The following is a 26577-nucleotide window of genomic DNA, read 5'->3' as shown; positions in this document are numbered from 1 at the left end:
CCTGTAAATGACAAGCGGGTTTTGTGGTCACATGAGTTTTTGTTTCCATGCATTTTGGAGCATAAGTGTGTCATTGTTTAAAACATTTATTTTTTTCAGGTATACACTGTATATATAAAGTTTACTTTATTGCATTAAAGCAATGAGTTGAATTCAATTTATTTGAAGTTACTACATTGAATGTAAGTATGTATTTCTTGCTAATATATTGAAAATATTTATGACTTGTATTGAGTGCCATGTAGACCAGGGGTGTCATACCTGCACAGTTTAGTTCCAACCCTGCTTTAACACACTAACATGTTTAAAACAAGCCTGAAGGACTCAATTAGTTTGATCAGGTGTGTTTAATTAGGGTTAAAGCTAAACTCTGCAGAACTGCGGCCCTTCAGGAACTAAGTTTGACACCTTACATTTCGTTGACCTAACTGGATGTGCAATTTGAGTCTTGCAATTAAATTTTTACATAAACCTCTGTTAATCTCAACATAACACAAGATTAAAGTCTACATCATGTCGCCCTATGTCAATCGTGTTTAAAAATACACAATAACACTTATTTTTTAGTATTTACTTTCCAGTCTGACATGAAGCATGCTGGAAACTAGAAATATGAATGGTTAGGTTAACTTATTAAGTGCGAGTTCAGTCTAATACAATCAGATTTTGAGTTCACGTAATTTGTTTCTATTAAGTAGAACACTTTCATTAACACTTTTAAGTTTTCAAGGTATATACACAACAGCAAAAACGCTTGCGTTCGCGCGGTTAAAAGCAGCATGCAAAACGCTTGCGGCCATTAGTAAATCATTCAAAAAAAGACGCCTCTCGACGCAAAAATCATCAGTGTGATTGGGCCCTAAGAGTATGAAATAAAGGAAACATAATGTTGATCAACCACTAAAATGGATGTTAATTTAATTACTAATACACTTTAATAAATTATTTTTGTGTTTTTTTTTATTTTATTTATTTATTTTTTTTGTATTGTTTTGGTGTCATAGGGATTGTGTGTTAATAAATTGGATATTGAGATTAAAAATGCATTATTTGGACTAGATTTTTACACAATAATTACAATTTGATATATTTTTAATGATAAATATTTAGTATATTATATTTTTGTCATGTGATTTATCATATCACATCTATAAATATGTTTTCCTCCATTGTCAAATCAGGCTTATTTTTTTATTTTACTATTGTTTATAGGGCTGTGCATTTAATTGAAATTGTATCAAAATCCCGATTTTAAGATACACAATTTCTAAATGTGTCTAAACACAATTTTCCTGAAATAAATCCTGAAATAAATAGTAGTCTGTTCATTTTTTTTTTTTACCACAGGTCTATTCTAGAGAAAATTTGTTACACCTTTACTAGGTGATTTTTTTTTTTTTGGCTTAAGCCTCCTTTCAACTGCACATGACAAACAACAAACAACAAACCAGAAGTTATTAATTTCTAATGGGGAGTAGTCCGGGAGCTGCGATCATCTCCGTATGCAGAAAATTCAGATCCGATTTGAGCTGCGGATACGTTGAAATATTTGAACTCCTGCGACTAGATTGTATGCGACCGACCGACCGGATGTGATGTATTACAGTGTTGTTCAAGCAGGTCAATGCGCATGAGATGAGAAATACTATTTTCAATATAATACTATATAAATCTCTAGCGGTCTATGAATATCTATTATTCATTCATTCAACCACGTGAACGCACAGAGAATAAAGGCTCTTGCTTTCGTACTCCCTTATTTCTGACACCGCGAGAATCTAGCTTCTCTCCCATTGTTCACGACAAAACTGAAAATTATGTGCGACTGCCACAACTCCGACAGTCTTGTCCAAATGTTGTGTGCTGTGGAAAGGCGGCTTTGCAGTCTTAGATAAAGATCTAATTGTTATCCTTTGGAAATGTTTCATATTCACCGTGTAAAGCGTCTTTCGTGAATAACAATAACATTCACAATATTGTTTAAGAAAATAGGTTTATTTTGCCCATACTGCACAGTTTATATGATGATAATAATAATAATAATAATTATTATTGTTTATATGATATAGTATTTATTTTATTTTTATTTATTTGGCAGAGACGTTGTACATTAATTAGTATTGTTGCAAATGCTCCAGATTTAGCAAAATAGGTTGTCCCTAGACAGATATTAAAATTGACACCCCAAAAAACAATACAAAAATTATACAATAAACTAAAATGGACGGTCAAATAGATCCTATTAAATAATAACGTATATTAACAAATTAACCAAAACAACAATATTAAGTAAAAAGGATAAAGGTAGTTAAGACATATATTTAAACAACAAATCAGTAAGATGCCATTAAGATTTCTCTCTCTCTGTTAATATGTTTATATTTTAATCAACAAATATGTGGACACAATTTTCAAACTCATCACAAGTGTGTGTCCAGACTGCACACCCCTCTGATGCTGCATTGCTCCACACGCCACACTGAAAAAGTCTGACTCCACAGTTCAATTGAAATGTGACACATTAGTATTTAGGTAGCCCCATGTAAATGTCCGCTTAAAAGTAATCCCTTAAACCCAGAGCTTCCTCTGTCTCTCCTGCCACACAGCATGCTGGGATTTCCAGGGGTTTACAGCTCTTTGTAAGTGCAGCTGTGGCAGCAGGGCAGAGGTTTGCACACAATGACGAACCATCTCACTGCAAGGAGTGTAACTGACCCACCCTGACAATTAGACCTGACGGGACATGAACGCATTCGCTCCTTTCGGAATGACGCTTTGGCACTTGTTTGGATCAGCTGTGCGGTTTCATCAGATTTTAAGTGAATCGCTCGATTCCTGGTAGGTCGTGTGGTTTTCTGTAGAAACCTCGCTGTAGCTATGGCAAACATATGATTCAGATTCCTAAAGTCAACAGGTTGACGTCATGCTCGAGGAGAGAGGATGAATGAAGCAGTCTTTCTGAGAAAAACACAGGGACGCATGCATCACATCGACTTCATTCCTTTTCTGCATCACCCTTTTTATTTTTTTATAAGCTCAGCAGTGAAATGAAGGGCTACACGATACTGGGAAAGTGTCGATCTTGTTAAGTGTGTAATTAAGGAGATTTAATTATATTTATTATGATTTAACCAACTTAAAAAAAATGATTTTTTCAGCAGTTTAAAAATAATAATCATTTATGTAATGATCATACTGGTGGCATGGTGGCTTAGTGGTTAGCACTGTTGCCTCACAGCAAGATGGTCGCTGGACAAGTTGGCCTTTTTGTGAGGAGTTTGCATGTTTTCCCCTTGTTCCTCTGGGTGCCCCAGTTTCCCCCACAGTCCAAAGACATGCGCTAAAGGTGAATTGGATCAATTAAATTGGTTGTAGTGTATGAGTGTGTGTGTGTGAATGTGAGAGTGTATGGGTGTTTTCCAGTACTTGGTTGCAGCTAAAAGGGCATCCGCTGCGTAAAACATATGCAAAATAGTTGTTGGTTCATTCCGCTGCGAAACAGCCTCTGAAATAGAGACTAAGCTGAAGGAATATGAATGAATAAATAATATTTTGCATTTGATCATCAAGTGCACTCTAAAAAGCCAGCCCAAAGTTGAGTATGTGTGGAGAAATAATACATTTTAATTAACCCAACTGTTGAGTTTCACTGTAAAAAATGATAAATGTTAATTAACAGTTTCCATATTTTTGATAAATTCGATAAAATAACAGTACTGACTAGGGATGTAACGGTATTGTAAATACCGTCATACCGCAATATTACATTTTTTCGATATTACCGAAGTCGCATGACTCGGTAAAACTATAGGTCTTCTGAGAAAATTTGCTCAGGCGAATGAAGCGAACGGGAGGTAGCTGAAACTACATTTCCCATCAGCCCAGGCGTGGCCATAATCCTTTGCGGTCTGTTGTCGCTACAGATCCAGTAATGCAGAAATGGAGTGTGCTGCTAGTAGCGGAGATGAAAAAAAGATGGAAATGATCGAACCTAAAGCGGGTGTTGTCGCCGCGCGCGTGCGTACTGAATAGCAGTGTTGTCGCGCGAGTTCTGATCAGCTGTGCTGTCGCGCGCGTTCTGATCAGCTGTGTTGACGCGCGCGTATTGTAAAGCGCCGAGGGGGGGTTGAGCGCGCATACTCAAGAGAGGTGTTGTCGCGCACCTACTGAAGGGCTGGACGGAGGTTGTGTCGTGTCGCGGGGGCACTTTTGATCGTTTTGGAAGGGCATTTTCTATCCAAGACTAAAAAGGGCATGTGCACTGCACAGGTTGAGCCCTATGTGTGCACGTGCCTGCAAGTTGGGGAATACGACTAATAGCAGTCATGGGGACTGCAGAAACACAGCACACTGTTCAGATTGATGCAGACATTGACTTGTACCGCAAAGAGACCTCTATCTCACTCATGGTTTGTCTTCTCAAGTGGGGGAAAGACAATGCACAACGTTACCCACTGCTGTCAACATGGGCCAAGTCATATCTCTGTCCCAGAAACCTCAGTCCCAAATGAGAGGTTTTTTTTTTTCTGTTGCAGGGGACATTGTAAATACCCAGAGATACCAGCTTTTACCAGATTATATTTATATGATAATTTTCCTTTTAACCCATCTCTATCTAAGTAAGTGAGTGAGTGATTAAATGTTGAATGTGATGAGTTTTCAACAATACTAAATTGAAACTTTATTTTTTTACATGGTTTAATATTTTTTTGTTATTAAAATTGAAGTTAGTGTTTCAAAGCTTACAGATAGATGGCTAATTTGTATGTCATTGACACTTTTGGCACTTTTTTGGAGTATTTTCAAAAGTTTTGTTTTTCCTGTAAATGATTCAATAAATACCGTACCGTGACATTCATACCGAGGTATTACCGAACCATGAAATTCTGATACCGTTACATCCCTAGTACTGACAGTTGATTACCAGGTTTTTTGCAACACCAACCCTGACAATGTATCACTTCAAACTATTAAAAATGTCAACTTCTTAAACATCAAAAGTTGTTTGATAGTAGATCAAGGTTCCATGATGCAATTAAAGACAAAAGTAAACCAAAAATACAATTTGTTTTTCAAATAGCTTCCAAATATGTGAAAGTTTGACACAGTTGTTTGACACAAAATTAGCCTTTTTGTAAAGGTTTTATTCGTTTTCAAATATTTTCCTCCGAAGGAAAATGAATGACTGAATAATCACACTTGATATAAACTGGTAACATGTTTTTCTGAGCTAATCAACTCTAAAAAAGAAACATATAGACTTAAAAACAATATGAATGACTGAACACTTCGGTGGAAATTCTGATTCTTTATCGGCTGTTGTCATTTTCTTCACTTGTCTCCTGGCATTAGTATTTATTTTAAGCTCTAGGTGACAGCATCTACTGAGGGTTGAGAATGAAAATAGTAAAGGCCTCATCTGAATCAGACAGAATCTGCAGACATTTTTTGCCATTTCCATACAGAATTTTGTATGAAAGAAATTCTGCGGATTTATATGGAATTATTTTGGGAGTATCGTGACTAAAAACTTAACATATGAAAGAAAAAATAATACCTTTTTAACTTTTATTTAATGTTCACATTGCAAATTTAATTAGATCCACTTATTTGGTAAACAAAGCAAGTAGTTCTCATATAATATATTTACTAAAAGACTTTTCAAACTGTATTGTAAATACATCATGTGAACATTTTCATATTAGTCAATAATATTACTAAAATGAATTTTAAAACCGAATAAATATACATTTACACAAGTAAATAATTAGACTCAATGATGGGCTAAAAGTCTGTGGATTTCTGTGCACACAGATTCCGTGTGCCCTACTGATTGGTCATATTTGGACAAACAACCCATTAGGGTTGTCATGATACTGGAATTTGGTACCAATCGGCACTAACATTTTTAAAATGTCCCTTTTCCGTGATTATTTGAGCGCTGTTAAGCATGTCCTTAAACACTGCTGATTTGCCATTGTGTTCACAAGCTCAACAGAAATTATTGTGATTGGGCGTAAAGGTCATCAGTTCACCGAACTCACTACTGTTTACTAAGTGTAACCACATACAGGGACACTGGAGCATTTCAAAGTCAGGCCGATCAGCTGGTTTATCTATAAGCTGACATACAAGCGATCCACTGATTAATCACAGCTTTAAAACACTTTAGTGTCCCTGTATCTGTGTTTACACGCAGTAAACATCGGTGAGTTCAGTGAACTGATGACCCTCATGGCCAATCACAGTCATTTCTGTTGAGCATGTGAACACAATGGCAAATCAGCGCTGCTTAAGAACGCGCTCAACAGCGCTCAAATGTTCGTGGGAAATTGACGTTTTTAAATTTCAGTACTGATTGGTTCCAAATTCCAGTATCGCGACAACCCTACAACCCATGCGTACAGCACACTCTGCACTATTATCGCGATAACAATACATTTCTGATACATTGTGCAGCTTTAGTTAAATGTGTCACACGTTAAGCACATCAAACGCACACAATGTTTAATCCGTGCCCTTCATTCGCACCGCAGGATGTCTATTCACATCTTTGCATTGACTTAACATGTAAATCTCTTGTGTTTGACGCTTCACAAACGTCTGGTGTGAACGCACCTAAAAACAGTTTTACTAAACATTTTTGATCTTCAAATGTTAACTGTAGTCTTCAATCTTTAAATATTTAAGTACAATTAATCTTTGTTTAAACTACAAATTGTATAATTCCTTGTGGTTTAAATTCACTTGAAATCTTGCACAGGCCTTAAAACATCTTTCATTTTATTATGGTTAAACTTTGCATGTGTTCTGAATTGTGTATTCTGGTGAATTATAATTCCAACTAGACATTGCAGATCCTCTGATGTGACTATTTCAACTTCACAGGTTGCACTATCGATTTATCGTACAGCCCTATATACGATTGATGCTCATGCATTTAATTATTTTTTTTTTACCCACAGGAAGCATGCATGTGTCTCTGGCTGAGGCGCTGGAGGTGCGAGGAGGGCCGCTTCAGGAGGAGGAGGTCTGGGCCGTCCTGAACCAGAGCGCAGAGAGCCTGCACGAGCTACTCCGCCGAGGTAAACCACCATCCCGCCTCAGAATAACTCCCACAGCTCTATCCAGACACACTGGCTTAGATCTCGAGGCCGTGGGATGGCAGAGATTGTCAGAAACCTTGGATTGCAGTCTGATATCTCTGGAGCACAACAGAACATTTGTTGATAAAAATGAGTCCAAAGCGTTCGGCAATCTGAACAAAATATGCTGAGTTTTTGACAATCTGGCTTCCTTGGTTTATGGTGCAAGATGCAAGGTTATGCTGTAAAAAATATCCAGATTGGCAGTTTTTCATGTTTTGTGATTAATGTTTTTATGTTTCCACATTTATATATGATTTTGTGTTGCATTATGGGGGCTTGATCCTTCTTCCAACAACTTTTAACCTTGAAAAGATCAAAACAAGTGATTTTTATTAACGTTTTTAATAGTTTAAAGTCATCTATTGTCTGGGATGGTGTTGTATATTATGCTATAAAACCTTGTAATAAACTGCCAGTACATTTTCTGTTATTTTACATTTTTATTTCTCCATATATTATTTCAAATATATATATATATATATATATATATATATATATAAAATTTTTTTTAAGATCGAAAGTCGACACGGCATAGATCAAGCTCCCATGAAGCAATTCACAACTGTAAATAAATGGAAATTCCTTGTGAATCACAAAATATGAGAACTAAATTAATAAAATATTTCTGACAGTGTAGGTAAATGTGTTGAAAATACCAGGCATCCAAAATTGTCTTTTAAAATGAATACAAGGGTTGCTCGGTTTACCGGTACTATGGTAGTATCGCAATGCTATGGCTCCAAAATACTGGCAGTGCCACTGTATTTTGTAAATGGTAGTTTCGTCATTAATGCTCAATCTACAAAAGGTAATGTTGTATGTGAAAAAGTCACTAAAATGCTCACACGTTTGTGCAACAATAAGCCATTTTAATTTAATAGTCTGTGGAGTCCTTTAAGGTTGCAAAACTGTGTAGAATATGCGCCTTTTATGGTGGCTTTTTGCACATTTTCTAACGCTTCAGTTTGAACGTACATCTCAATCGTTTCATTTGTGTTCCTCTAAATATGATTTAGTAGCTACAACAACCACGGAAATCTCTTTAAAAAAACCGAATGAAATTTTCAATTACTTTGGATTGTTACCTGATTAGACAAAAAAGAAAACAATAGATGAAAAATCCAAAATAGCAGCAGGAAACATTGAAATAATTTTTGAGCACTTCATATAGCCTCATCTCGTTGGACATGCTCTTTTTGTAACAAATTTCGTTTGGTATAATTTGTATCTTTATTTTAAAGTATTTTTTGTTGGTCAGTTATCTACCAAATAAACAAAAAGAGCAAATACATTTTAGGTTAAGTGACGTGCAAATAATACTTTTTTCAGTAATAAGGGAATTATGAACTAAATTCAAGTAGGCGTATTATAACATACAATATAGTGTTTGTGACAGTTTTTTTTCATAATTTAAGTTATGAATTACAGTATCACAGTCCTACTTGGTATCGTGATACTTCAGCTGATATGGTATCGTAAAATGAATTAATAGTATTGCGACAACCCTAACACATACAGAGCTCCTAATGTGTAACTATACTTATTTTTTACAAAATGAGCATGTGTGCCATTAAAATTTATAGGGTATATGTCGAAGTATGCTAAAGGACTTTTAATTTGCCAGTAACCTTGGTTATGCGATTCCGGTGAACTGTATGCTATTGTAAAATCGGCGCATTTAAGGTCTAGTTTCTTTTTAAATCAGTGATCTCCACTGGCGGAGTGATATCCGATATACAGTGGGTCTTAGATTGTACGAGAAGCACTGCATTAAATTACATTTTTTCCAATCATGTCTTTATAAAATGAGCATTTATTTTACCCCAGTATATTAAATGGAGCTTCTGCGTTAGCCTGCTGATTGATTTGGCATGTGTAAGTAACGGCTTTTTGTCTCGTTTTACACTTGAGCAACTAAATGAATGCCAAAGTCTATTTAACTGATTGCATTTTAATTTCATTACAACATCGATGCTGTAAAAGGAACCATATATAATGAAAAAAAGTCAACATAACTGGTCACCGGAAGTTTATCAGCATCTAAAGAAACACTAGCTTGGGATATTCTCTATTGTGAGTCAAGGTATTTGTACCGCATGAAGTCTGCAGAAATGATTATCTATGACCTCTCCTGAACCCGGTAGTTTCTGTTGCCAAGTAACATGCGGAGAATGTTGCTTTATTTTGAATATGCTGAAAATCTGACCTTGTTCTCTCCAAACCTGTAGTGCCTTGCCATTCTAGCATTTTTTTGTTGTCTTTTATTGTGATTGTGATTTATAAATTTTTTTTTTCATTTCATTACATTCCTTGTCTCCATGTTTCCATTCCTCTTCTGTTTCTGTAATTCTTTTCACGCTCTCTCTGTCTAAATTTTTCCTTGTTCGCCTGGTTTCTCTGGTTTGGTCACCTGTAGTGTTTCAGTTTTCTTTAAACTAAATATTTTTAGTAATTCTTTCCTTTTATCAAGATTGTGAAACTTGTTGTTACGGCTTGTTTAAAGTGAGCCGCGGTGACATTTCAGAAGTGATCCATTATCTATTCAATAGAATTCCATGCGTTAACCTTGAAAACTGAAAAAATTAACTGTGTTAAGGCTGATTTATACTTCTGTGTCGAGTGATCGGCTTGACCCATGGCACATGCCTTGCGCGTAGCTGTGCATTTATACTTCTGCATGCTGTTTGTGTTGCTTTGTTATAACACTTCGGAAATGCTAGCTGGCAATAGGTTTTTATGTTTCTCTGTATCGAGCAGGAACCAGCAGAAGTGCAACAATTTCAATTATAAGATAAACGCAAAACAAAAGTTTCCATCTAGTGCTCCTTCATGGTCCTTGACATTTGGAAACAATCTCTCCATTGGGCTCTTGCCTCTCAGCACCACCCACATTTGTCACTGCTACCAAGCCAACCAATCACAGAGCTTGTGCTTTTGTCGTTGCGACGTTTAGGTACATTTTTTGAGAGGTGCGCTTCAGCGTCAGCCATGGCGAGGGCTATGCAACCTGCTGCTCTGGACCACAAGTATAAATCAGCCTTTGGTCAAACCTTGCACGAAAAATCAAGTTAGTATTATTCATGGTAACTCTACACTATTACATAGCTAAACTAAAATGCAATCTGCACAGACAAATATCACATGTTCAGAACACTTATGCAAAGCGTTGTGCTAAAACTCTTTGAGCCTAGAAGCTGTCACCTTTTTTCTATAGTGTTTTTTTATTTTTATACAATACTGATTCTGGCTAAGCAGCTTGTCTGAGGTCAACCAAAGTGTGTAGAATACACAAAATGTGTAACTCGTATAGTTTTGTTTTGGGGAAAATTGCAAAAGTCAATAATTGTGATGGCTCTGTCTTGAATGATTCATTCATTTGTTTTATAGTTTTTATTAAACAGTCATATTCATTAAAGTAATTTAATTAATAAATCATATTATGTATTACAGTATATATTAAACATTATATTCAATAAAATAATTCACTCCTAACATCTTTAGGAATAGAAAGATAATCTGTTGAAGTTTCAATTAGCTAAAAGAAATTACAAACTAAAACATTTATTCAATTAAACATTTATTTCTTATTTTCCTACAGTGTATTAATTTGGCTGTACTAATTTTTGTTCTGATTTTCAGCCCTTTAATAAGTGTTTACATTTTAAAGTAGTAGGGTACATGGAAGAATATTAAATTGTATGAAATATAACATGAAAATTTGAACGAATTTTTGATACATTTTAAGACTCTTTTTGATCGTGATTTTTTTTTTTTTTTTACCAGATCTCATATTGGACATATAAGATTAACCCATGGCTTTTTAAAACTTGAAAGTTGAAGACTCCACTCCACTGGTTTTAATGACATTTTTTATGAAATGAACTCTAGGAAAAATTTTTAGAATTTTTATCATGTATAAACGTCAAAAATCTAATTTTATCTACTTTATGCATTCATTTATATATTTATATATACATATTGCCATGTGCTTTACGAGCTACGTCACTCGCGCTGCTGAAATTTGCTCAACCATCACTTTATTAGCCCATTCCAACGAGGTGTCCAACGAGACCCCGCTGCGTTACCGCGTCAGCTAAACTCTCCCACTCTATTTTTTTCTTTTGTTATTAATTCCGGAGGACAAACTTGCAAATAACACCGCGTTTCTCTAGTCTACATCCGATAGGCACACCTCCAATACACAGTCTGCTCAAAGTTTGAAGTAAAGTCAAAGTAGAGTCATTAGCACATATGGGAAAGGAGGCAGGTCATGCGCTCATGCACGTGTGCTCAGTTTCACGTTAAGTCAGATGTACAAAGAGAATATGAGTGGGATTCGATGTACGCAGTGTTTCATACATCTGAATTTTTTACTGCGTATGCACATTTACAGTTTTGTGCATACGCAATATTTTAGAATGAGTTCATCGCAAGTCTTCGTACATGAGGCGTACTCATCTTTAATGTGCACATTTGTTTGTGGTTTTTAATTGTGCAGTTATTTATAAAATGTTTTTACCATGAAAATAGCCTTTGTTGCTGACATGGCATTAAATAAAAATGTTTTATATATGATTTGATTTGATATGATATGGATTGTGATTTCAAGATTGGTTAGTTCCAGTTTTGGCTTTTGTACTGACTGACTTATTGCAAAGTATCCTATAGAAATTTTTAATTTAAAAGCGAGGTCTGCGAGGGGTGTGCTCATCTGTAATGAGTCCTGTATTTACATGTGTAATACATCACAGGGGCCACATTTGCCCCCATTACTAAACCTCAGTCGCAATGTTATCAGTAAACTCAACATTATTCTTTTTTCTTTCAGCCAGTGCAGTTCGCGTTTAACATTGTCTTTAGCCAAATCACACCTGTTTAAGAGAGATTACAATAAATCTGTGACCTCCACAAAAGCTGTCAGGCCAAAAATAGCAGCTATCAGTCTGATTCAAAGCAGCGTGCCTGTGCAGAAAAGCTTTCTATCTGCTGTTTATCGTCTCTGGAAGGAAGAGTAACACTTGGGTGAAATTTATGAGAAGGCTTACTCAGCCTTGCGTCTGTCCTCTGTGTCTCAGAATGAGCAGCGTTGTGTGTCACCGCTGTGAACAAAAGCTTCTTTATTGTCCCCCAAAATCCCGCTTTCCTAAAGAGCGGTTTGGTGGCCAGTTATCAGCCATTGAGATGATGCCAGCTTCTCTCCACTGATATCTGTTGCCATTCCTGCACACAGATCTGGAGTGTTTCTCACAATCAAGGGGACAATTCTTATTCTGACAGCATCCCAGACAGACTTTAACCCCTTTTTTATTCACCAGGCTCATAGGGTTTACAGTGTATACTGTAAAAGAATATCCTTTTTCTATATTTTGTGATTCATGTTTCTATGATTTTCCCCTATTTATTTAGGCTTTTGAATTCATTGAAATATGTCATGTTTTGATATGTGTACTGTTTACTATCTAAATAGTTTTTTTTTTTTAAGTTAAAAGTCAGTGTTTGATTTAAATAATTAAAAGACATTGATTTCTATTGTCTGTTGAGATTTACAGAGATGAACTAGTATTGAGTCAAGTAATTAAATTCCTTATTGAGTAATTAAATTACTTGTCTAACTTAGTAATTACAAAATACCTTTAAAAAGATTTTAATTATGTAATGAGCAATTCATTATATTTTTCCCAAGCAACTTAATCGACGCTAAAACGTAAGGGCTTGTGTCAAGGGTCAAGGAGGGCGATGATGATGAGAAAGATGATGTTGTTTCTTTGGCATGCGTTTGTCTCACAGTAGCTTGTTATCTGGCCTTGAGTAGCTCTGGGGTGAAAACTTGCTGGCAAAGATTGACAAAGTTTGCAGAAATTTCTGGGCCCTGGACGAGAGTCATGGGACGGGATTTGAGCAAGTCAGCAAGTTGTCTAATTTATTTGTAAACCCAGAGGTCTTTGATGTAGAAGCCCTGAGCTTGCTTTTTATGTCATGCTGTTCTAATTTGAAGGTGATGCTTGTTTTATTTATCCTACAAACATTCTTCTATTGCAGTTCAGCAGAGATAGGCAGCTTATGTTTTTTTTTTCATAGTAAAGGGTGAATGTTTGTAGTACAGTTACAAAAAATTGCAGTTCTTATTTATTTTCTTAGATTTATTGTTTTCATGTGGGCTGCATATGATATGTTTGTTGCATATTAAATTACCTAGCCACATGTAGTGCATAATAAAGCAATTTCAATTAAGTATGTAGACATGTAACATGGGCCGGTGTAAGATTCTGATGTTATGTTAACCTCGGATAATAGCAAAAAAAAAAGCTTCACAGTATCAGGCCATTGGGGTTACTACACTGTAAAACCCAATAAGCTAAGGTAACTCAAACCATTTGAGGAAATCGATTGCAACAAAACCATTTAAGTTATAATACTAATCCTAATGAGTACTGTAAACTTAAACTATTTGAGTAAAAGAAGCAATTTGAGCACAGTAAAACCCAAATGTAGACAACTAAAACCAACTGAGTACTGTAAAACTCAATAAGTTAAGGCAACTCAAACCATTTGAGGAAACCGTATGCTACAAAGCAGTTGAGTAAAACTCATCTATAGGAGTACTGTGAACTTAATTCGTTTGAGTTAACAAAGCAATTTGAGCACATTTGAGTAAAACCCATTGTAATGAGGTAATAAATTAACTATTAACTCATTACCTTTAACACTGAGTTTAAGAGTAGAATTAACTTTCAGTCAATTTTGACTTAAACTACACTTATTTCATTTGATAAAGATGATTCCATTTTAGTGTACTCTAAAATACGTTCTTTTGATATGTCTGGGTAAAAAACTACTTTTTTCCATGTTGAACACAATATATTTTATTTTAATAAGCATTTATAATATTTTGAAATAGTCGCATGTCAGGCTAAATAATTAAAAATAAAACATTATCTGCATCCCAAATGGTACACTATGCACTCATGCACTCATGCACTATGTACTTATGCACTTACACACTCAACAGTATGGTATATATGTGTAGTGTCGTCCCAAATGGTACACTCACTGTTTTTTTACTAAGAGGAAATTCAAACCGTTTCCCTAATGATGTTTGATGGTTACCAAATCAGTGAAATAAACGACCGAATTATCAAATAATAGCTGCCGTGAGTGTAACTGCATTCACCATCGGGAGGCGCTATAATTGCTCTCGTAGGAGAATTTTGCTTTCACCATCCAAAATAAATAAAGTTATCCAACATGTGCGCCCGATAGCTCCGCCCTTTCCGCTATCTTTCTTTTCTTTGGATATAAAGTTGAGGTCTATAACATGCTTGGATGTAGATGCATAAGTGATTTGTTTTTTAAATGTTTGCTGAGTAGTAGCTTTTGGTGTGGATGATCCTTTGCTGCTGGAGATACTGTTAATACTTCTGCGTCAAGCACAAGCGTATGGTTTGGCGCTTATGGACTGCTGCAGCCTTCGCGCGATCACATAGCCCTCAATAGCTCATACTATTTTTGAATCCATTCAGCTGATCTTCTTGTCTAGTGGGAGCACTTTTAGCTTATCTTAGCATAGATCATTGTATCGAATTAGACCATTAGCATCTTGTGACTTTTTCAAACTGCGGTAAAACTTGAAACCGGTTATCATTTTATGCCTAATAGACATACAGCTTTAACATCACATTTTTACTGGAACACTCCTCTTTTTTGTTAAAAATAGTCTAATTTTTCAACTTCTCTAGAGTTAAAAAAGTTGTGTTTTACCAATTTTTTTAATCCATTCAGCCCATCTTCTAGTCTAGCAGGAGCACTTTTAACTTATCTTAGCATAGATCATTGTATCGGATTAGACCATTAGCATCTTGTGATTTTTCAAACTGTGGTAAAACTTGAAACCGGTTATCATTTTATGCCTAAACACTCCAATTTGTTTTTTAAAAATTTTACAACCTCCCTTAAGTTAAACAATTGCTTTTTACTATTTTTGTATCCATTTAGCTGATCTTTTTGTCTAGCGGGAGCACATTTTAGCTTAGTGGGCATAGATTATTGTATCGGATAAGACTGTTAGCATCTCGCTTAAAAATGACCAAGACATTCAATAATTTTCTAATTTATAGCTTGATAATTGGGTAGGTACATTGTGTACTGAGATTGACAGAAATTATTATTATTATTTTTTCTACACCAATGTGGCTAAGAGCAATATTCTTATTCTGACGTAATAACCAAGGAACATTGCTGCTGTATCATGGCTGCAGCAGGTACAATGATATTACACAGATATTACAAAACTCTTGGTCATTTTCGAGCTTGATGCTAATGGTCCAATCTGATTTAGTGATCTATGCTAAGCTAAAAGTGCTTGCGTCAGACCCAGAGATCGGCTAATTGGATTAAAAAATGGTACAACTCAAAAGTTTAACTTTAGGGGAGTTGTAAAATAAGCCTATTTTCGAAAAAGTGAAGTGTGTCTTCAATGTTTTTTAGCAACTGATACGAATAATGCAAGTAAAGATGCCTCCACTTCCTGTACTTGAAAATGAATATTTAGGTCATTGGGTTGGTTGTTCGTACACAGTAATCTTATGCATCTAAAATAAACAAAACTGATACTGACTAAATAAACACACACCCAAGTCAATAAGCTGCGCATTTGATTCTGTATTATCACTTTATTTAATGTAATTCTTCTATATACAGTGGTACAACGTGTTTGTTTACAGTGTGGTGTGTGTGGGGCAGTATTTATATTCATGTTCTTCTCTTTTCTAAGGATACTTTGTGATGCTATTTTTGGTGGTGACCTCATTGAGTTTGTGTATTTCATAGGTTGACCAGTCTAGTCTTTGGTAGAACTGATTAAACCTTATCAGAGCTGAGCCCTTCTGACATATTTCCCATTCTCACATTAACAGCTCAACCTTATTTTAATTTTATTAAGCTAAGATTTCTTGCTTTCATTTTGAATTTGTTGTGTTAAATCTCTAAGAAAGAGATTCTGTCTAAGAAAGATGCTGTTTGTGTTGGTCGATGAGTAGAGTGTTTTTAATAAAGATGCTGGATTAGCTTCTGTGCCTCAGGCGAAACAAGAGTATGCTCAGCTAGACTTTCACAATGAGGTCCAACCGTGGTCAGACAGTTTCCACAGGAAACGTGTGTTTACTTTGGGAATTCCAGCGTTTTTATAACATTGCTGCTTAAATTTCTTGTCCTATTTCTGACATTTAATAATAATAATAATAATATGTATATATATATATATATATATATATATATATATATATATATTTTTTTTTTTTTTTTTTTTTTATATTCATGATGTTAATATGTTTGTTTGAACACACCCCTAATCTTAAGCATGCTATTATTATAGACTGCAAAACAGCTTATTTGAGCTAGTGATGTAAATGGTTAAAAAAATGCATTACTTTTTAGATTTTTTATTTATTAATTAGTTTGTTTTAAATGCGTTACTTAAGCTTGCTTAGTCTGCATTTTTATGTAAAAAAAACATTAAAGATGTCATAATTAATTTTTATTATTATTATCACTTTGTTTTTTAAACATTTATCTATTTATTTTTATTTGTTTATTATTGTTATTATTATTATGGTTTTTTATCACTTTGTTTTTAATCAATTGATTAATTTATTAATTAATCTATTTATTTTCTTCTTATTTTATTATCCTATGTAGCACTTTGTTTTTAATTAATTAATTAATATTTATTTATTTATTTACTTATTTACTTATTATTATTATTATTATTATAACTATTATTAATATATCACTTTGTTTTTAATTAATTAATACATTTATATTTTTATGTATTTACCTATTATTATTATTATTATTATTATTATTATTATTATTATTATTATTATTATTATTATCACTTTAATTAATTTATAATTTTTTTATTTATTAGCTTATTATTATTACTATTATTTAATTTTCTTTGTCATTATTAAAAATTGGCACTGTCTGTTATTTTGCTTTGTGTTTAAAATTGATGGTTAAAATATTGATTAAACATGCTAAAAATGATTATTATTGCGATTTAAAAACCTTTTTTATCTATGTTTAATATAATTTTAAACGTAGTTCATTTGTATGAAGTAAAGCTGGATTTTTGTTATTAGTCCTTCAGAAATCTTTCTTGGTTGTGGATTTAGTGCTCTGAAACAATGTTAAATATTATTAATATTTACAAAAAACAAACAAAAAACAAACAATTGCTTAATGTTTTTGTGATGCATTTTTTCTATAAAGTTGTAATAGAAATGGTGTCTTTTTACATTCACATTGCCTTTATTGTCACATTTAACCAATTTAATTTATCCTTGATTAATTAAAAATAAAAATAAAAAGTATTTTGGGAGATCTTGGGCTTTATGTGACATGTAAAAAAACAACTACATTTCTAAAAAGCAAAAAAATTAAAATGAAAAGTTTTTTATTTATACATCCTTTTAGGTTTTGGGCTTTATATGGCATGTAAAAATACAACCACATTTCTAAAAAGCAATTCCACATTTCCACTGAATCTTCATATGTAGTAGATGAATCGTTTCTCTACAGCTGTTCCAAGGATAACCGCAGGGCTCTGTTCTGATCTGCAAAGGCTCTATTGTTTTGCAACCGCAGCACAAAAGAAGTGTGGAAAAAAACATCAGAAAAGAAAAATGTACTGTCATACAGAATCATCTTTTTGAGAGATCCCAAGAGCCTCATATTTCAAGGAAATTGCCCTCATTCACAGAATAATGTAGCTCTTTATTACACGTCTTAGTCCAGTTGAAAAGAATTTGCTCTCTACCAGCAAATCTCCTGAAACGTGCGGAAACAGTGGGATCGTGCTGAACTCGTGTCGAGGAAATGTTCTTAGGCCAAGGCCATAATCTCCCTTAACTTGTCTGGTAACTTTCCCATGCTTAAGAACTCACGACTCAAAGTATCTTACAAATTCTTTGTACACAATGGAGTTTGTGACACTTTACAAAGCCAAAGCTAGACAGGTTAGGAAAGCACTGCCAAAGCAACTTCATAAAAAGCAACCTCATAATTATTTTTTGGTTTGTTTTCTTTCCGTCTATCTTTAGTCAGTCTATCTTTCTTTTCAGCAGATCTATTATGCTTGGCTACCTGTCGTTCTGCAAGTAAATGAGTCATTTTATTTCATTGTAATGATATTTTAATAGGAAGTTATTTGAAAAAATCAACAAAAAGGGTTATATAAGTAAACTTTGGGTGTTTTCATACCTCCTTTAATTAGTTCAGTTGAACCCCACTGGAGTTCGTTTTCCTTCTTGGTGCAGTTTGTTATATAAAATAAATAAACAAAAGAAATGCAACATATATGAACACATACAGACCCTTACAGTCTCCAATATGTTACCAATTACAGATTAACTACACACAGCATACATTAAGTCCTTATTTGAGTTCAAAAACAACACACAACATAGCCCTGGAAACCTCTTATCTGTGTCTGTATCTTCACCGGCACATGTAGCTTCTGTTAGAGAGTAATTCTGTCATTCCGAGTTCATAATAGTCCAAAAGGTGATGATAAACATGGCAGTTTGTTTATGATTCAGGTTGCTGAAACAATTTGCTCCTGTGTTTTGTTGGGCTTCTCCTTTTTTTCGCGCTTCACTCTCGCATTTGTCCTTTTCTTTCTGAATGGATCATATGACGGAGACACTTTAATAATCACGCACACGTTATTATCATCAGCTCAAGAAGTTCATTATTTCAAATATAGACGCGATCGCGATCTCCCTGGAGAAAGCGAAAAAACGCCTGCACTTTCAGACTGCCTCGCCAAACAACAACAGGACACGGCAGATTTTGTTCTTCTCGGCTTTGTGGCTGTTCATCAAGACAATGACAAGATTTGTTTGAGCCCGGGTCATACATGTCTCGTTATTATATGCATATAGGATTTGCTTGTAATGTCTCGGTTGTGTATTAGAACATGGTGGTTCCTTTGTTTTCATTCTGTCTAGCTCCACGAGATCGTGACATATCTCTGTAACCAATCAGCGTTCAGCTGCGCGTGTAGCTCCATCTTTTGGTACCCTTTCTCAGTTTGGTACCCTTTCGAAAGGGTGACGAAAAAGTGATACAGTACGGTTCGGTACGCTTTTTGACAGTGGAAACGGCCATAAAAGCGTACCATACCGTACCACTCAGTGGAAATGGGCCATAAAACAGCAGCCCAAAAATACATTTCTCATGGGGCAGGCACTAGGAACCTGCGGAATGCAGCTTGGGAGTGATATTCAAAGTTAAAGGATCAATAGAACAGATACTGATTTAAGACTGACAGTCACTCATATCATTCTATATGTCAATTGTTAGAGCAGACCTGTCTATCTGCTATATATTTCAACTGTTTTTTATGTTCTATTTGTCATTCCGCCGTTCTGTGGTTTTGTTGTCTATTGTTCTGTCTGTTTGTCTATTGTTCATTCTGCCATCTGCATAATCAATCTGATATGTCTTTGAATATAATTCCGTCCATCCATCCCAATTGTGTTTTTATCTGAACAACGTTTCTGTCCATGCTTTTTTTAATAATTCAGTTTGTGGTCTTGATTGTTCTGATATTCTTCATGTTTGATTCCCCTCAGGTTCAGCGGATCCGACAGCGTTGGGTTTTATCATCTCTCCGTGGTCGCTGCTTCTCATGCCTTCCGGAAACATCTCTTTCACTGATGAGAATGTCACACAGAAAGACCTGCGCGCTTTCACTCCTCCAGAGGTGCTGGACGGCCTCAACCTATCCTCGCTTTCTGACATGGAAAAGGTGTGATTTTCAAAATTTTGTTGATTTCCTTTTATATCCCCAAAACATATATGCAGAAACATTTGAGCTCTTACAATGTTTTGATGGTATACGCTTTTGTGTAAACATGACTTCCTAGAGAGAGACTGATAGACCAGCGCTGAGGCGAGGCATGATCATTTGCAGAAAAGTCTTTTGCATTCTCTGGCACACTCTCGGATAATCTGTTCCCAGAGCTGTTCTTTAGCTGGAGAGACAGCAGACAGTAGAACTAGACGGGGAAGAACACAAAACTATGCAGATGTGCTTTATGCAAAGTTTGAAGCTCATTTAAAGGGACGTCTCACCCAGAAAAGACGATTAGAGTTAGTTTTTGTCTGTTAAACACAAAAGAAGATATTTTAAAGAATGTTTTTTTTCTTTGATATTTAAAGCACAGCATATAACATCTTAGAATACTAAAGTATACATGTCAGTGGGAAAGTTTAAATAAAATACGAATATACAAAATGTACATACACTCACTGGCCACTTTATTAGATACACCTGCCCAACTGCTTGTTAACGCAAATTTATAGTCAGCTAATCACTTGGCAGCAACTCAATCCATTTAGGCATGTAGACATGGTCAAGACGATCTGCTGCAGTTCAAACTAGGGTTGTAACAATATACCGGTTTGACGGTTTACCACGATTTGAACGTGCACGATTATCATACCATGAACAATTGCATATCAACGGTTTTAACCCTTAAAGACCGAGACAGCCGCCCAGCAGCTAAAAATAAGTATTGCTCTTAAATGTTTAATAACTTTTGATCCGCTGATCCGATTCATACAATTCAAAGATTGGCATAAAGAAGAGAATCTCAGCTTTCCAGTGCTGTATCACATAACATTCGCGGACTCAGAGGCTCCGGAATCAGTGCGGTTACGTCATCAACATTTGACAACGCTGATTTGACAAAGAAACGCTCGTCACTATGTCTCCGGACAAATCAGACATGATACATTGATGCATTGTCCCTCCTCCATGCCCAGATTGGTTCAAACTCGCTATATCACAACCAATAAGCATAGGTTTCGCTTTTGTTTGTGGACCAAGCGTTTTGAACAACACGGAATGAGAGAAAGGCATACATTTATGCGCGGCTAAATAAAACGCAAAAAAAAAAGTTTTGCATGAAATAATTCTCATACTAAGTACTTTTGCATGCACAGCAGCACAGAAACATGACAAAACAGTGACACAGCAAAGACGAACTGCTGCTCTTGCTGTTTTCAAAAGACGCAAATGAAGATGCAGCTGTTTGTCTGCATTGCAGACAACCATATCCAAATCCATATCGATAGACAACCATATCCATGCTGGCACATAAAACCTAAGCATGTTCCATATTGAATCTAGTTTCGTTATGTAACTATTTATAGTATAGTAAATATTTATATCTATTTTTTACTGAGGATTTGCACCATGTTTATTTGGACTTTATTTGGACTTTGACACATTATTTATTATTTTCTTATTTTTATTTGTTCATTGTAAGTGGTGTTGTTTATAGTAACTAAAAATATATTATTTGGAAAAAGTCAAATTTGCTTCACTGTTCTATTATTTTGTAACATTTGTAACATACCGTATACCGCGAAACCGTCAAACCGTGGTATTGTTTTAGACGATTATCATACCGTGAAAAATTCATACCGTTACAACCCTAGTTCAAACCGACCACTAGATAGGGGAAGAAAGGTGATTTAAGTGACTTTGAACGTGGCATGGTTTTTGGTTCCAGACAGGCTGGTATGAGTAATTTAGAAACTGCTGATCTACTGGGATTTTCACGCACGACCATCTCTAGGGTTTACAAAGAATGGAAAAAGAGAGAATATTCGGTGAGCGGCAGTTCTGTGGGCAAAAATGCCTTGTTGATGCCAGAGGTCAGAGGAGAATGGCCTAACTCAGTATTGTTGCTGACCATGTCCATGCCTTTATAACCACAGTGTACCCCATCTCTTCTGGTGGCTACTTTTAGTAGGATACAGCGTCATGTCATAAAGAACATGACAATGAGTTCACTGTACTCAAATGGCCTCCACAGTCACCAGACTTAATCTAATAGATCACCTTTGAGATGTGAGGGAACAGGAGATTCTTATCATTGATGTGCAGCTAACAAATATGCAGACTTTCTAGATTAGAGAGTCTCTGATACTGGCAATATAGAAGCATATTTCAGTCACCAATACCTTAAAATTGGGTTTCTTGTTAGTCAATTTACATTCATAAATGTGAAATTGTTTTAACAATTTAAGAAAATTATTAAAAACAATTTTTTTCTTGATTAGGAAAGATAGTAAAGCCAAAAAGTTCATTTTCCCATTTCGAACACTGAAACCATATCCTCATATTCATTACAAAACATACAATTTATATCAATTTTGAAGAATGATGGTAACTGGCACCCATTGAAGCCCTGACCACAAGAACATGTCAATTTTCAGGGTTTTTTCTACTCTGTTTAGCTGTTTGTCCGCACTAAAATAAAACAATTGGAGGATGAGTAAATTATGACAATTTCATTTTTTTGGGTGAACCGTCCCGTTAAATGAGCTTCAAACCTTAAATAAACACAGTTTTTTAGGTAACTGAAGCCAAAACTTTCTAAACTCTGACAAAGGCAAAGATTTTCTGAAACTCTGGGTACTGTGTGGTCATGTGGACCCTACAGCCACAGTTTTTGCCTCATGACATAAGCGTGCTCTCTGTGCATGATTGGGATCACACCAAACACAGAAGATGCAATTGAGGCAAATTTCGCACATTTGCGGGAAACGCATTGCATATTACATTTCCGTTCGCACCAAATTTCTCACTTGTGCGCAATGTACTCATGCAAATACTTAATTCCTTATTTGTTGTGAACTCAGCATAATAGGCTTTTATCGGCACTTGTTAGTTTGATGTGCTCGTTAACATGCACCGCGTTGCGTTTTTGCATTTTCATGTAGACAGAGATTTATTTTTTAAAGCGAATTTGGGGGAAAAAGCTCCATTTATAAAAAATACCTGTTAAGTATATTTCAATGGATTGACAGCAACCAGTATTCTTCAAACTAAAGTCTTTTGTATTAAATAGAAGAAAGAAACTTATAAAGGTTGAAAACAACATGTGGGACAATAAATGATGAGGTCATTGTCATTTTTACTATTTTAAACCTGAAAAATGCTCGCAAATGCTGACCGCACAAACTGGAAATGCTTAAAATGAGGACTGCAACATTACATGCAATAATGTGCAACAATCATCATAATATATGTTTACTTTTTTTTATTTTGTAGATGCACATGTATTCGCTTGGCATGACATTGTTTTGGGGTGCAGACTACGAGATTCCACAGAGCCAGGTGAGGTCTCAAGACATTGACTGTTTAATGTTTATGAATAAGCTTTACTAGGGTCCAATTTTACACTTTAGCCCTCTCTTTCATTCCAATTCTCTTTTGCTTGAAGGTATATGGGGTACATGTAAGTGCTTCAAAATTTTTGCAACATGATCTTAGTCATAACAGGTAACCCAGAGGGTCATATGCTTTTGAGCTGAAAACAAACAGTGTTGAATTGAAAAAAAATAAAGTAGTGATGTCCCATTTCTTAGGGGAATATTTTTTTATCTCTACTTAAGGGCCAGTGGGTAAAGGTAGAGCTGGTATTCGGCCTTAAAGGGCTCATGAACTGAGAAAGCAAAATTTTCTTTTGGTTATTTGAGCTCATAGTATTATAAAAATCTCCTTTAAATTTCAATACTCAAAACTTTGTGGTTCCTTTAAAAACAGCTTATATTGAAGGCAGGCTGACACAACCACAAGTTCTGGTATGTTTTACTCTATGATGTAATAGGGGGAATAAGCTCCGCCTTCATATAAGATTGTTAGGCCCTATTTATAAGCAAAACAGTTAGCCAATCAGAGCAGTGGGCGTTTACTTTGGAGTCAAAAATTGGCCACGCCCATTCAAACAGAGCGTTCTGACGAGGAATCCAAAAATGGTGATGCTTTTGATTGGAATAATCTTAATAGCATTTTAATTAGACCGCAGGGAACTGTACAAAAATAAAATACTGAGGTAGTTTATCACCTCTTTAATTTATTATTGAAACGGAGTGATATAGATAAGTTAAAATCAAATAAATTAGATTTTTTATCACTGAATGCAATTGTAATTTTCAGTGAGAATTTGTTTGAAATTTTTGAAATCCATGAAAACTGGACTGAAGCAGTTTCAATGTACTAGAACTTCTATGTTAAGCTCTTTTGACAACCTATATTGTAAAAGCGCTAGGGAAATAATGATTAAGCAATTTTTTTTTTTACAGTAAATTGCCTGATTCTACAAAAATAATAATAAATGAGTCCATCAACAAAGTATTTATTTACTTTATCACATTCTGAACTATCTGTAGTGATTTAAAATGAGAGGAAACCCCTTATCAGATTTTTATTTTTATAGATTGGATCATTGCATTGTTGGTTTGGTTAAATTATGATTTTTTTTTTGTAGTGTCTGTTTAACCAACATCTTCATGTGTTTTTTAGCCAATGGAACTAGGAGAACACCTGAACAGTGTTCTGCTCAACATGTGTGATGATTCCACACTCACTCGACTGTCCGTTCGCTCGGTTCTGGACACCTGCAGCGCTCACATCCGAACCTCCAACTGTGACCCTTCCTTTTCATACGTCAGGAGGCTTGTGAGGCTCGTTCTTGGAAGTCTTTCTCAGGTATTTATATATGTTTTTAACCCACATACTTGTTTTAGTTTTCTTTCAACAAGTTAATCTTGATATCTTGAATCTTGAGTTAATGAGTCTCGGTTCATAAAGCACACATAGAACATAGAACAAATAGGATTTTTTAGTAGTATCAGTATGTTTATTCTGGGAGTTTCAACAGTTTAAAGGACCTGTAAAATTAAAATCAGTTTTTTTTTAAATGTTAGTCTTAAGGATATCTATAAGATTGTGTGCTCCAAAATTGTGACAAAATTCACATTTAGAAGATATAAACTTGATTTAAACATCTAAAGCTTGCAGTTTGTCACTTTAACCTAAATGGATCAATGGCCATCAGTCATATGGCCATCAGGAAGAAGGAGGCGGAGAAACGACAAACTTTTTAATACTTTTTAATAGGAAAATAAAACAAACAGACATCAAACTGAAAACAAAAGCAAAACATAAAACGTCCAGGCCTGATCCTCTCTCACTTTCTGCTGCTGCCTCTCTTCTTTTTATAATCCAGAGCTCCTCCGTAGGACTCGACACAGGTGCTTCACATTATCACTCAAGCACCGGCCTCATCCCGTTCCCTCAGCTCTCGGCCCCGCCCAATCGCTACAACCTTTTCTTTCTCATCATATTTTCTGACCAATCAAATGCTCTCTAGTATATGATAAGTCCCGCCCCTTTTTCATGACACTTCTCTTTTGCTTGTCATTTGATGTGCTTGAGCTCTTGAAGATTTTTGTACTACTTGTTCAAACTAATTATTTAAAATGAGCTGAAAACTAAATTCTTAAGATTTTTTTGGGACAACTTAATTGTTTTATATTCAATCCATTTAAATTTGTTAAGTTAACTTAATTGACTTGTGTTAGCATTAATGGATGAAAACCCTGCATTTATTTCAGCTTGCGATTAAAAACAAAACACTATTGGCCGGGAGGAGCTAGTTTAGATTCATTCATTCATTTATTCATTCATTTATTCATTCATTTATTCATTCATTCATTCATTAATTTATTCATTCATTTTCCTTCGGCTTAGTCCCTTTATTCATTAGGGTTCCTCACAGCTGAATAAACCTCCAACTAATCCAGCATATGCTTTACACAGTGAATGCCCTTGCAGCTGCAACCCAGTATTGGAAAAACTCTCATACAGACTCATGCACACTCATACACTAAGGCCAATTTAGTTTATTCAATTCACCTATAGCGCATGTCTTTGGACTTTGGTGAAAAGTGGAGCTCTCGAAGGCAACCGACACGAACACGGGGAGAACATGCAAATTGCACACAGAAATGCCAAGTGGCCCAGCCAGGACTCAAACCAGCTACCTTCTTGCTGTGAGGTGACAGTGCTAAACACTGAGCCACTGTGTCATACTTAGATTGCTTCAAATTTTGAATAAAATGCACATTTCAAAGCACTTTAAAGGACATTTAAAATTATTTAAACCTACCTGTACGAGTTAGAAAAGTTTGAATCTTTTTCTAAATTGATTTATTAATCAAGTAGTAAATGAGAGTAGTTCAGTTACAAGTTGTACATATAGTTTTTTTTTTTTTTTTTTCAATTGTAAAGAAGATTTTATTAGCACACCAGTATTTTGATTAAAAGCTGAGTCTTGTTTTAATTGATTCATTTGGACAAAGTAACTCATAAGAGAAAATCAGAAAGTACACTGACAAACAGGATTCATTGGATTTACAATGGGCAGCAAGGTGGCTCAGTGGGTAGCACAATCGCCTCACAGCAAGAAGGTCAGTGGTTCGAGCCCCAGCTGCGTCAGTGGGCATTTCTGTTTGAAATTTGCATATTCTCCCCATGTTTGCGTGGCTTCCTCCGGGTGCTGTGGTT

The 26577-nt window shown here is 35.2% G+C and overlaps 1 protein-coding gene across 20 annotated transcripts in view; it reads left to right on the top strand.

Annotated features, from left to right (window-relative positions):
* Positions 1–26577, top strand: part of ptpn13 (protein tyrosine phosphatase non-receptor type 13) — a 183746-nt gene that overhangs the window by 37584 nt on the left and 119585 nt on the right. For 18 of the 20 annotated variants that reach the window (XM_073934787.1, XM_068215907.2, XM_068215904.2 and 15 more), the window contains exons 2-5: positions 6966–7085; positions 19784–19959; positions 23278–23343; positions 24532–24717. In XM_073934787.1, the coding sequence (XP_073790888.1) occupies positions 6966–7085; positions 19784–19959; positions 23278–23343; positions 24532–24717 (548 nt within the window). Of the gene's footprint in view, positions 1–2597; positions 2839–6965; positions 7086–19783; positions 19960–23277; positions 23344–24531; positions 24718–26577 lie in introns of those variants that run through there. The other 2 variants (XM_073934785.1, NM_001089543.2) reach the window with 2 other exon arrangements.

The sequence above is a fragment of the Danio rerio genome, chromosome 21 (genome assembly GCF_049306965.1).
Source record: "Danio rerio strain Tuebingen ecotype United States chromosome 21, GRCz12tu, whole genome shotgun sequence".
In the NCBI taxonomy this organism is placed as follows: domain Eukaryota; kingdom Metazoa; phylum Chordata; class Actinopteri; order Cypriniformes; family Danionidae; genus Danio; species Danio rerio.
Note: the sequence above shows the minus strand (reverse complement) of the source record. Positions and strands in the feature narration are given on the sequence as shown.